At 37.8% G+C, this 12,233-nt stretch overlaps 1 protein-coding gene across 4 annotated transcripts; it reads left to right on the top strand.

Annotated features, from left to right (window-relative positions):
• The first annotated feature begins 79 nt into the window (after positions 1–79).
• LOC127419500 (uncharacterized) lies at positions 80–11,179 on the top strand. 4 transcript variants are annotated; one of them, XM_051660938.1, is made up of 5 exons: positions 80–105; positions 7,322–7,360; positions 7,956–8,344; positions 8,982–9,050; positions 9,146–11,179. In XM_051660938.1, exons 3-5 carry the CDS (start codon positions 8,023–8,025, stop codon positions 9,424–9,426), a joined length of 672 nt encoding a protein of 223 aa, XP_051516898.1. In that variant the 5' UTR covers positions 80–105; positions 7,322–7,360; positions 7,956–8,022; the 3' UTR covers positions 9,427–11,179. The 4 variants fall into 4 exon arrangements, with proteins under 4 accessions (XP_051516898.1, XP_051516897.1, XP_051516896.1 ...); XM_051660937.1 differs by lacking the exon at positions 80–105 and adding an exon at positions 6,033–6,098 and having other exon boundaries at positions 7,325–7,360; XM_051660936.1 differs by lacking the exon at positions 80–105 and adding an exon at positions 6,035–6,098.
• The last annotated feature ends 1,054 nt before the right edge of the window (positions 11,180–12,233 follow it).

Below are 12,233 nucleotides of genomic sequence, written 5' to 3'. Positions count from 1 at the left end.
TAAGGCCCCGCCCACTCAGGGAGCTCTCCAATTCATCAGACTCTCAACTCTGAGTCAACAGGACCTGTAAGCAGTCTGTGAGAATGCTATTGGATTCCTGGAAGTGTGAGTTATAGCCACGCCCTCTTTCAGATGAGATCATTAGATAAAAAAAGAGCCTTTATAAATCAAAATGTGTTACTTTTGGGTTCACTTGAGATATAAGAAAGTATAGCAGAAAACTGATCACAACGAAAATGTTAGGAGCTTTACACAAAGAAAATGTTGGGGGATTTACCCTAAATGCCTGCAAAATGTGTGCATAAATATATTAACATTGGAAAAATAAAATGCTGTTTAGAAACAGTGGGACTGATCCACAGACCAGTGGTGTCTCACAAAGGAGCCTCTCCATGAAGGTGTCTTCAGGCCCACTGGACCAGTTTGATTAATCCCAGTCACATGGAAGTCTTGCTTGAGAATAGGCTCTGCATTCCATTCTTTTAGCATGTTTCTGCATGTTATTTGTCCTATTACTGTATCTTTAAATGTCTTTTTCCCCTACCCCTTCTCCTTGTTGAACATATGCATTTCTGGTAATTTGTGCAATGGCACAAGTCAAAATAAAAAGATAAACTCTGTTATATTTATATACATGTTAAATTTGTCATTTGGTTATTACATTTATGAAATATTGTCCCGGCTCCAGTAATAAAGTGGGACCCACTAAGGACCTCTGTGGCAGGAATTTTCAAACGTTTTGATGCCAAGGACCCTCAAAAATAATGATCCTCTTGCAAGGGACCCCCTTTGTAAAATATAAAGGCAGCTACATATTCTCATGTATAAAGACCCAGTTAAAATGTGTAAGAAAAATGGAAAGTTTGATGTTAAAAATACAGTGGTCACCAAAAATTAGAACATAAATTATAAAAACATTAAAAAAAAGTATACTTTCAAAAAACAACAAGAATGCACATACACATCTAAACTAGAAATCCCTCTCCACTGCCCCTCCCCGAGAACCCTCCAAAACAGCCACATTTACAACCCACTTCCCAGCCTTCTAAAAACAAATGCTGCCACCCTGCCCATCTCCCCACACAACTCCCGAAAAGAGGGTGCCCCAGCCGACTTCCACCCCCTGAGGATAATTTGTCTGCCGATTATAACTAGACTAGGACCCAACTTTTTAAATGACTAACCCCAATATTAATGAATGCCCCATCGCCTAAGATACAGAGTCTGGGGCAAAATGAAAATTGAGTGTTCAATACGTCGCACATAAAGCTCTGAACCCTCAACCAAATTTCTTGGATCTTAACACATCCCAAAAACATGGGTTATGTCCCCGTTTTCTGATTGGCATCGCCAGCAGGTGGGTGTGTCTAAGACCAAGCCTATATAATCTAGAGGGGGTCCAATATACTCGATGTAAAATCTTAAATTGCATCAGACGCACCCTTGCATCTCTAGATGTAGACTTGACATTTTTTAGAATCCTAGCCCACACTCTGTCCTCCAGTACCAAGTTTAAATCTTTCTCCCATAATCTCTTAAGAAAAGTTGAAGCTCCGTCCCCCAGACTCTGAATTAACAAGGAGTAATACACTGATGCCTCATGACCTTTTCCAAAAGCAGTAATCACCACTTCCATAGTATCTGCCGCTTTAGGGGGGTGTATGCTACTCCCAAAAATAGTACAGAGCAGGTGGCGCAGCTGTAAATACCTAAAGAACTGAGATCTTTGAATCCTAAAATGTTGAACCATATTTTCAAAGGATCTCAACACTCCACTCTCATATAGGTCACCGAGCGTATTAACCTCCCTCACAATCCACTCTGACCAGCAGAAAGGGGACTTATTAATACATAATTTTGGGTTCAGCCATATGCTTGAGGCAACATTTAAATAAATGTCAGAATTAAACACTCTGGACACTTTTGTCCATACCGAGTGCAAATGCGAGATAACGGGTATGTAACTTAACTTCTCCGGTTAGTTTAAAAGAAAGGCTTTGCAATGGTGAAATAGGGGCAAGAACTTCCTGTTCAATACAAAACCAGGGAGGGGCTCTCTCAGGTGGAAGCGTCCAATGAGCCAAATGTCTGAGACGAATGCATAATAATAAAACAAAATCTTGGGTAGGCCTAGCCCACCTTTGTCATTCGGCTTATGTAACATATTGAAATGTAATCTGGGACGTTTACCATTCCAAATGAAGGACTTCGCTATGCTATCAAATTGCTTGAAATAAGAGAGGGGGACATCTACAGGGAGAGATTGTAGCAGGTAATTAAATTTTGGAATACAATTCATTTTAATAACAATAACCTTCCCAATCATAGATAAATGTAATGAAGCCCACCTGCCCACATCGCTCGAAAACCTTTTTATAAAGGGGTCAAAATTAACTCTTAACTAAATCTAACAAATTTGCTGGGAATAAAATGCCCAAATACTTAATGCCCTGTTTGGGCCACTGGAAGGCGCCCGGCTGAAAAGCCGTTACTGGGCAGTATGCTGTCAGAGTCAAAGCTTCGGATTTAGACCAGTTGACTCTGTATCCTGAGAAAAGGAATTAATAATTCTGTGGAGGCAAGGCATAGATCTAGTGGGGTCGGAGACGAATAATAAAATATCATCTGTGTAAAGCAAAAGCTTATGCGCCACACCTCCCGCCACCACCCCTGGAAAATCATCTTCCTTTTTTGGTTCCAGGGCAAAACAGAACAATAATGGGGAAAGAGGGCAACCCTGCCGGTTGCCCCTATCCAGAGTAAAATAATTTGAAATTAATCCATTTGTTTGTACCGCCGCTACCGGTTGTCCATAAAGTAACTTAATCCATCCAATAACAGTATTCCCAAACCCGTATATTTTAAAATCTTAAAAAGATAATACCATTCTACCATATCAAAAGCCTTTTCGGCATCAAGTGAGACAGTAGCGACCGGATCATTCGCCACTGACCACATAATATTGATGAAATGCCTAATGTTATCAGAAGAGCTGCGGCCTCGAATAAACCCCACCTGATCTATATGTATAAGAGATGTCATAACTTTACTTAATCGGTTAGCCAATCTTTTTGACAGTATTTTTACATTTAGCTGGATCAGGGAAATTGGACGGTAACTCTTACACTCGCTTGGATCGTTGTCCTTTTTAAGAATCAGACTGATCCGGGCTTGTGTCATGGTTGGCAGAAACTTCCCATTCTTTAATGATTCCGTATAAACTTCTAACAAAAGTGGAGCCAGTTCTGTAGCAAAAGATCTAAAAAAAATTCAGCAACAAAGCCATCTAGCCCCGGTTCCATGCCTGTAGACAAGGCCTTAATTACCTCGCCAAGCTCCTCCAAGTTGATCTCAGAATCGTCAGTCGTCAGTTTAGGGAGTTCTAATGGTTCCACAAAATTTCTAATATCTTCATCAGTAGACAAAGACGTGGAGCTATACGGATCAAGACAGAATTCTTTAAAAGCATTATTAATATCAATGGCTGAGGTAAAAAATTCACCACCAGCAGATTTCACTGAGGGAATGCTAGAAAAAGACTCTCTCTGCATTATATATCTAGCCAAGAGCTTCCCTGCTTTGTCCGCTGACTCAAAGTATGACTGTCTTGCCCTGAATAGCCAAAACTCCACCTTCCGCGACAAAATAGTATTATATCTGTATTTCAATCGGGTCAATTCTCTGAGGCCATCAGACAACATTCGGTGCTTCAGCTCTGCCTCTGCACTTTTAATATTCCCTTCCAACTCCACGAGTTCTCGTGCTTTGGATTTTTTGATGAATGAGGTATTCTGTATGATCCAACCCCTAAAAAACGCCTTAAGTGCCTCCCAAGCCACGCCCACAGAGGATACTGAGGACCAGTTGGTCTCCATATAAACATTGATTTCAGCCTTTAACATTTGTTGGAATTCAGGATTTTGCAAAAGGGATACTTTAACAAAGGTTCAGGTTGGGCAGATAAAGGAGGAAGCAGGAACCAGTTTCCACAGTTCACGTGAGTCCGTTTTATTCACAAATAACCAGCAATCACTGTACAGCTTCATTCAAAACATAAGACGGCTTTACAGCATCTCTCAAATAAACAGTCTGCTTTTCAGCTTCACACAACACAAGACTCTCCCTCAGGGAACAGACACGAAGATTCTGCCTGTCTCTCTCCTCTCTCTGTGAAGTGGCCGTCTTTTTATCTCCCCCGACTCTCACTGTGAACATAGAGATGGTAATTAGTCACACTTCATCTCAGGTGGATGTCCTTACTGCTTTCTGTCTCCCCAGACAGGCGCTCGACCACGCCCTCACCTCCACAGATACATTAAAGCGCCAACTATATGATTTCCTTTTCTCCACATGTGGTAACACCTCTAAACTCACCAGGGTGTGATCTGAGACTAAGATGTTTCCACTTGAGCAATAAACAACAGATGAAATGAGGGACTTAGATATAAAAAAAAGATTCTAGAATAAATCTTATGGACTGATGAAAAAAATGTATAGTCCCTACCGGATGGATTCAAAAGTTTCCAAATATCTGTAAGACCAAGATTTGTACACATTATATATTATATAAATGATATATATAAAAAATAAATAAATAAAAAAGGGCCATTCAGTTTCCTCAGATAGTCAAACGAATGTTCAGTGAGCCGGCCCATTCAACTGCTACATGAGTGCAACAGATGACCCAATCACTCTAATGTCCTGCAAGAAATACTCCATAAAACAAACTCAAACCAATAGGAGGCGTAAGCACAAAGAACATGCAGATTCATCCACAAAACTGTCCCAAAGGAGTGCTGCTACCAAAACAACTCCAGCCGCCAGACGGGACCAGCACAAAAAGAAACAAAAAAGGTGCTCAATTTCCTCAGACGGTCAAGTGAATGTTCAGTGAGTCAGGCTCACTTGGCTGCAACATGAGAACCACAAATAACTTACTCAGTCATTGACTTTATAAAGGACAATGCTTGCTGGGGACATGTAAATATTTTGCGCCCATCCTTAGTATCTATTCTCAATTTGGCCGGGAACATCAGTGTAAAAGTGACCTTCCTTTGATGTTAAAGTTTCTTGCATTCCTTAAATCGATCACGTTTCTCTCTTGTCAAATTCGCAAAGTCTGGGAACAAGAAAATGCTGTGGTTCTTCCAAGAAAGCCTTCCTTTACTCCTCGCCTCACGTAACACAAGATCTTTATCGGATGATCTCAGAAATTTGTGCCAGAATTGATCGGGGCCTCAGTGGATCTCCGCACCAGAACCCTGTGAGCTCGCTCGATTTCCAACTTATGGCGAGCAGACTGTCTTTTAATGTCTCCAGAGCCCGAGGATTTTGAATTCTTTGACATGTTGTCTTCCTAGAACAGTTATGGATCAGGGTGTATCGAATCTCACCGGATTATGACATGAAAAGTATTCAAACTAGCAAAGTGCGCAAAGCTCGCCGTTCACACGTCCGAACATTGCATGGCGTCACGTGACTCCCCCTTAAGTTACCATGTTAACTTTTACAGCCCAGCTTAATGTAGCCTGCCTTCCTCTTTTACACAAGAAAAAAAAAAAATTGTAGATTTCTCTCCAATATTACTATCATATTTCTCCTTTCTTACTCTCAATCAGTTCTGTGTTGGATTATGAATGTCAAAGGTTGACTGTAGCTATTTTCCCCTTCTTATTATAGGCAGGGTAGAAAAGTGCAAAGCTACGTTTTACCAAAGAAGGTGGACATGAAAGATGCACCAATGCAAAATGAATGTCATCATAGCTTACCATAAATTATTGTCATATAAGCAGAGTGATTTCATCATTACACACTCATTCATGACTCATTCTTGGGTAGCATATACAGTATACTTCACAAAATCATGGGTCAATCTGAGAGTTCAAGTTCTGCATGTTAAGACTCTAGAATATGGAAATGTTGTAAAGAGGGGTTATACGAGTTGTTGTTGATATTGAAAGTTTACATCCTGATAAAATGAAATTGTATTGCACTCTCTGCCCAGGCGGGGGCATAAGTAGTAGCCTACATATATCAATATCAAATTACTTACGGATGTGGTGGTGTGGATGAGGAAAATTTCCCTCCAGCAAACTGAGGTAAACAAAATTTACTTTAATGTAACATAAAATATTATTTCTCTCATGTACGTATAGAGTACTTCCGTTTGGTGCTTTCTAGTTGAAAACACGCGTTGCATTGTATCCTTTCAGTTTCTACGTCACAATAACATCTATTTTAAAAACAAAGAGAGCACGTGCAGACATAAAACAGCGAACCGTTGTTACAATTTTCAAAATGAAGAGGATCTGAAGTGAGCGCGCGAGCGCATCAACAGATGAAATGAGATTCTCTTTGTTCTTTTACGTTTCGCGCTTCTTCTGACCGCTTTAATCGTGATACAATAAAATGCAAGTCAAACGATCGATATGGAGCAATGAACTTGAAATTGGGTCAGTGTATTCTGTGGCTGGTGTGCAAATAAGCCAAAAACTCTTTACTAATATAATGCAATGTAGCCTATTTGATAGTCTTTTCTGAAAGTAAACAGAGATGCTTCTAAAGCAGTGAAGCGCTTACACTGTGGAAAGTCCCCACAGATAAGATCAAGAGAGATTGTACGTCATTAATAGGTATAAAATAAGAATTGTTGAATTATCTGTGCGGGTTGAAAAGTTATACATAATTCATATTTGCAAGTCTAAAAGCAAAGAGCACCTGCATCTGCAAAACAACAATCGGATGCAGTGGTTCAAAATAGCATACTACTACTACTATTTCTGCAGGATGCATACAGTGTGCAGTATGCAAATTGTCTGTATGCATGCAACATCCGAATGACCTACTACATTTGCCAAAAGGTGCAGTGAACAACATGAGTACACTGTGAGGAATACTGTGTCCTTGCAGTGTACTCTTGCAATGCAATGGACAAGAATTTCTTTGTTTGTTTTTTATATGCAGAATTGGATGAAAATGGCGAATGTGTGGTTTCGAAACAGATCAATATTTATATCACCTTTTTCACTATAAATTCTCCTCCCTGCCCAGTAGGTGGCGATATGCACAAAGAATGTGAATCGCCAAAAACAAAAGAAGTGAAAGTAGAGATTTATTGTAAAAAAGGTCTTAATTATCCGTTTCTTACTCACACTTATAAATCTCTTTTGAAGATATAGGTTTAACCACTGGATTCTTATGGATTACTTTTATGCTGCCTTTATGTGCTTTTTAAAGCGTCAAAATTGTGGTACCCATTTACTTGCGTTGTATGGACATACAGAGCTGAAACGTTCTTCTAAAAATCTCTGTTTGTGTTCAGCAGAAGAAAGAATTCATACACATCTGGGATGGCATGAGGGTGAGTAAATGATGAGAGAATTTTCATTTTTGGGTGAACTATCCCTTTAAAATCCTATCTAATAAAAAACAGTACGTAGAAAACAGTGTTTACTGCTCAGTATGCAGCACGCAGTATAGTGTTTCATTCCTAACATAGGCACTCATACAGAAAGATAACACACTTCCTGTAGCTCAGTGATGCTGAGTCTCATAGAAGCGTAATACATTGATTATTTTTAAGGCTATGCTTTCTCACCTGAATTGTTTTAGTCATGCTCTTTAGTTCAGACATTTTCTGTGTTTCATACATGTCAAAATTGTCCATGTGATGTCTTAATATGAATAAAATGAATGCAAAGCTTGTAATGCATAATAATGAACACATGAGGTGCACTCCACTTTAAATTGTTTATTCATGTGGATGTGTGGAGACTTTTTTTTGCACTGGCATGTGAAAGGTGATGCCACGTGCTCTTGTTACCAGTTAATTTGGTTAAGAGATGTTGCTTCATCAACACCCACACAATATACCATAGTCCAGTTCAGTGTAGGTTGAGAAACGTCACACTGTTTTTTATACCTTAATTATATTTCTAATTTAATTTTTGTTATAGCCTGAATCTTTGGTTTCAAAAACGTTGTAAAGAAGATTTCACATCCCTAACCAAGGATTAACAGGCAATGGATGGACCAGTAGATGGCACCAAGCTCATCCTGAGTTTCAAGCCTGAACTAATGGACGCCCTGATGGAAGATCCAGACTTATTGCTGCAGCATTGCCATTCTCTTGGCATATTGTCCAATAATCAGTACAACAACATTAAAGACATAAACAAACGATCATGGCAGGTACGGGATATCTTGGATTATGTGATTTGCAACAACAAACGTGCGCTGAGTTTCCTGAGGTTGCTGAAAAGGCAAGACATGCAAGAGACATTTCCGAAACTACAATTACTTCAAAAGCTGCAGATCAACAAACGAAAGAGGCAAACAACCTCAGGTATGCTCTCACACAGGTCATTGTTAAGCATACACATGCAAATTTTAGTCAATAATGGTGCTTGATTAAAAATATATAAAGATATTTAATGGCAATAATTTTGTCCCAGATGTATATGAATTTTATTAATATATGACACAGGTGTCTTCTTTGAAAAAAATAAACAGTAAACAAAGTGGGGAAAATATATACAATAATACAAAAACATTTTTGCTCCAAATAATAATGCAGTTGTATTGCTAATACTGTAGTTTTATATATGGAAATAGAATGAGAAATATAATAAAATATTTTTATTTAACAGTAGAACAGTATGCCACCTTTGTGTTTTTTACATACCATTATTGCCTTCAAACTTTAAAATACATACGTTATAATTCTGTCTTATAATTTTAATTGTGTAATTAATTAATTTGCACATAGTATATTGTTTAAGATTGTTTTTTAATTGTGTTTAGGGCTTTATTTATTTTCAGATTATTTATCAGATATATTTAGGCTTTTAATGTTTGATACTATTGAGTAGAGCGGCATCAATAATTCCAATATTCCACTACCTGTACTTGTACGTGTTATATAGGAAATAAACTTGAACTTATTTCTAGTAATAATTCTAGTATTTTTGGGTCTTTATCAGAGACGACAGCAAAGAGGAAGCCAGAGATGCTGGAAAACGATGTCCTCCAGGAGCAGTCATGCATAACCAGTGAGTCATCTGCAAACACACCTCTCATTTGCATCTTTTGTAACAGCCTCATGACCAAACCATCACTTTTGCTTTCCGTAACTCTTCCCCCATAGACTCCAGGATAGTGACCGAGAGGGAAATGATGAAAGTGGCCCGCTACATCGGGAAGATCTGGAGGGAGGTGGGCATTATGGCATTGGAAATGAGCACCACCACTCTTCAACAGATAGAGGAAGATAACAAGCTGCACACCGAGCGGGTTTTTGCCATGCTGCGACGATGGAGCATCCGCGAGAGGGATGGGGCCACAGCAGCCCGCCTCTATTCCCTTTTAACGCAAGAGGAGAATGGAATAGACCCTCGGAATATGAGCTTCCTGCTGGAAAACAGCTGAGGCCCATGAGAACAATCATTAAATGAATAATCCGGGTTCAATACAAGTTCAGCTTAATCGATAACATTTGTGGCATAATATTGATTACCACAAAAAATCATTTTGGCTCGTCCCTCCTTTTCCTTCAAGAAAAGCAAACATCGAGGTTACATTGGAAGTGAATGGGGACAATTTTTTGAAGATTTAAAGGCAGAAATATGAGGCTTATAATTTCATAAAAGCACTTACATCAATTCTTCTGTTAAAACTCCTGTATTATTTGAGCTGTAAAGTTGTTTAAATCAACACTTTTAGGGTCATTTTAGGGTTTATAGTGTTACGTCATCATGACAGTGAAATTGCAAAAGTGGATATAACTTTGCACAGAAAAGGTTAGCAGACGATTTTATCATGCTAAAATCATGTTAACACGCATATGGTTTATGTCTTGTGGCTATATTTTTGAAACTGAGGATTTTAATGTTTACGGATTAGCCACATTCACTTCCATTGTAACCCAGTTTTTTTTTTTTTTTTTTTTTTTTTTTGTTAAAGGAGGGACAAGTCGTAATTCATTTTTGTTGTAATCAACATTATGCCACAAATGCTGTTAATTGACCTAAACTCATATTGAACCCAGAATACTTGGGAGCACTTTGCATGTGCAGACATGCAAGAATACCACTAGAGGGAGTTATAACTGCAAGTCAGTTATAATGAAGAATGTTAACTCATTTTACTGTTGTTTTTTGTTTGTTTGTTTGTTTGTTTTAGTAAAGAGGATGTATATAAAGTAAGCAGCTTAAAACAAAATGGGAAATGCTCAAACGCAACAAGCTAAAATATTTTGATGTGCAAACCTATCTTTTAGGAATTTTTTATTTGTATTTTTTTAAACTTTGAAATGCAGAATGTTTTTTTTTTTTTTATAGGTGCTGGACTGAATTGACTGAATTTTTTTTGTTTTTTTTTTTGTTTAGTTTCAGTGTTTTATTCCTTTATGGCATTATTACCTGATTATTTTTGTTATGCTTCGTTCCATGTGAAACCGTTACACAACGTAACATTCCAGCTTTTCAGGTGTGTTTGCACTGTGCATTTGCGTCCTGATATAAGTTAATATTTTTGTAACTATTCCAGGTGAGCCAAGCTGTAGCAACTGACTTGCTAAAATACTTTATACAAAACAATTCTTTCTTTTTTTTTTCATTAACAAATGTGAAATGTTTTATCTAAGTCTTAAAATTTGAGGTGATTCCATGAGCAGATAAGTAAGGCCTATGTTTATGACAGAAGTTTAAAAAGACTCCATTAGAGACCGCTATCTGGCAACGTTATGGCGACCTTTGCTCTCTCTCGGCAAGTATCACGTTGTTTCACCCTGATGCAATTTTCACCCTGGTGTTTCACCCGGGTTCACCCTTGTTCACCCTTGTTTTGCATGCCAAGCAGGTAATAGGCTTGGAGGCGGAGCTTTGTACTATTCCATTGTACAAGCTAGTCATTAAACAGCGTCTAATCTTGCCAGATTTCAGTTTTTTATTTATTTTTTATTCCTTGCAACCTGCATAGGAACATTCATTTCATTGTGAACAATGTTATCATGCTTAAATTTATTGGATTCAATTTATTGAAGGAACTTCATGGAACTTCTTCCTGCATGTAAATTTAATTTTCACTTTGCCATTTTTTGTATTTCTGAATCTCATTTTTGTTTTGTAAATAATCGATCATGCTTCTGGTGATGTGTTAATTGTGAGTAAAATAAATGAATGAAGATAATTAAATGGTTAATTATTGTCATTATGGTGAAAAAGTTTGATGTTATCCAGTAAAGGTTTTTTTTAGGTTTTATTAATAATGTAGATATTTGTCAGATACAGTCTTATGTATATTGTTCTATAGGCTGGAGCATATAAAATCCAGCTCCTGGAGAGTCTCTTTCTGACGTATGCCACTGAGAAAATCCCCATCTGTGTTGTGCCTATTCAGAATCTCTGCATATATTTTTTCCATTTCTTTTGTAGTCCAGTTCAGTTGTCATTGATTTCATAATCCATTCAGTTCTTTCATTTTAAATTGATTAGGTTTTTGCTTTAGTGCAAAGTTTTTAGGTTACCTTTACGTATAGGGCAGTGCATGGTACTTCTTTCATACAGAAATTAACCCACTGAAAATGGTAAAATTTCTTCCATTAGATGGAAATGGATCATAGGGGCTGATATATTGTCTTTCAAAATGTAATTTCCAACATGCTAAATTTTTTTTAGATGTTTTTTTAAAATGGGGATGTCCATGACCAAAATGCCCAGCCTAACAGATCATTACAAAACATTTGCTTATGATTTTTATTTTATTTTTTTCTTTAAAAAAAAAAAAAAAAAAAAAGAATTTCTTTGAGACAGCAGATTGCTTTTGGTCCAGGGATTTGAGCCTTTCTGAACTCTGTGACCTTCCTTCTCATCTTGTGATCGAGTTTGGGCTTATTGCACAATCAGACAAACATACGTGGAGGCATATATCTTTCTTTCATCAGCAAACTCACAGAGTGTAATGTGAACTTAGAACAACACTGTAGAGTTGGGAAGATGTTGAACGTTGTACCCCGGTTTTCCAACATGCATTACCTACATACACGAGAGTGAGTGTGTGCCATTACAAGCGTGTAGATTGTTTTGTTGTATTGATTATTCCTATTGGTTGCTTCTGTGCATATCACAGTATTACCACATGTTCAACAGTTATTATGTCTGTACCACTTTGTGAAAAAAGATACAAGACCCTATCAGTAGCCTAACCATCCAATGACTGTGCAGCAGGAAAAATCA

This window comes from Myxocyprinus asiaticus, chromosome 28 (assembly GCF_019703515.2).
Source record: "Myxocyprinus asiaticus isolate MX2 ecotype Aquarium Trade chromosome 28, UBuf_Myxa_2, whole genome shotgun sequence".
NCBI lineage: Eukaryota > Metazoa > Chordata > Actinopteri > Cypriniformes > Catostomidae > Myxocyprinus > Myxocyprinus asiaticus.
The sequence above is the reverse complement of the archived record's forward strand: the minus strand, read 5'-3'. Positions and strand labels throughout refer to the sequence as shown.

What these genes read in the sequence shown, in the direction of transcription:
- LOC127419500 (XM_051660938.1), top strand. Translation starts at nt 8,023, where the DNA reads ATGGATGGACCAGTAGATGGCACCAAGCTCATCCTGAGTTTCAAGCCT. An exon ending in AAAGAGGCAAACAACCTCAG is followed by an intron (nt 8,345 to 8,981) that starts GTATGCTCTCAC and finishes GGTCTTTATCAG; the next exon opens with AGACGACAGCAAAGAGGAAG. An exon ending in GGAGCAGTCATGCATAACCA is followed by an intron (nt 9,051 to 9,145) that starts GTGAGTCATCTG and finishes CTTCCCCCATAG; the next exon opens with ACTCCAGGATAGTGACCGAG.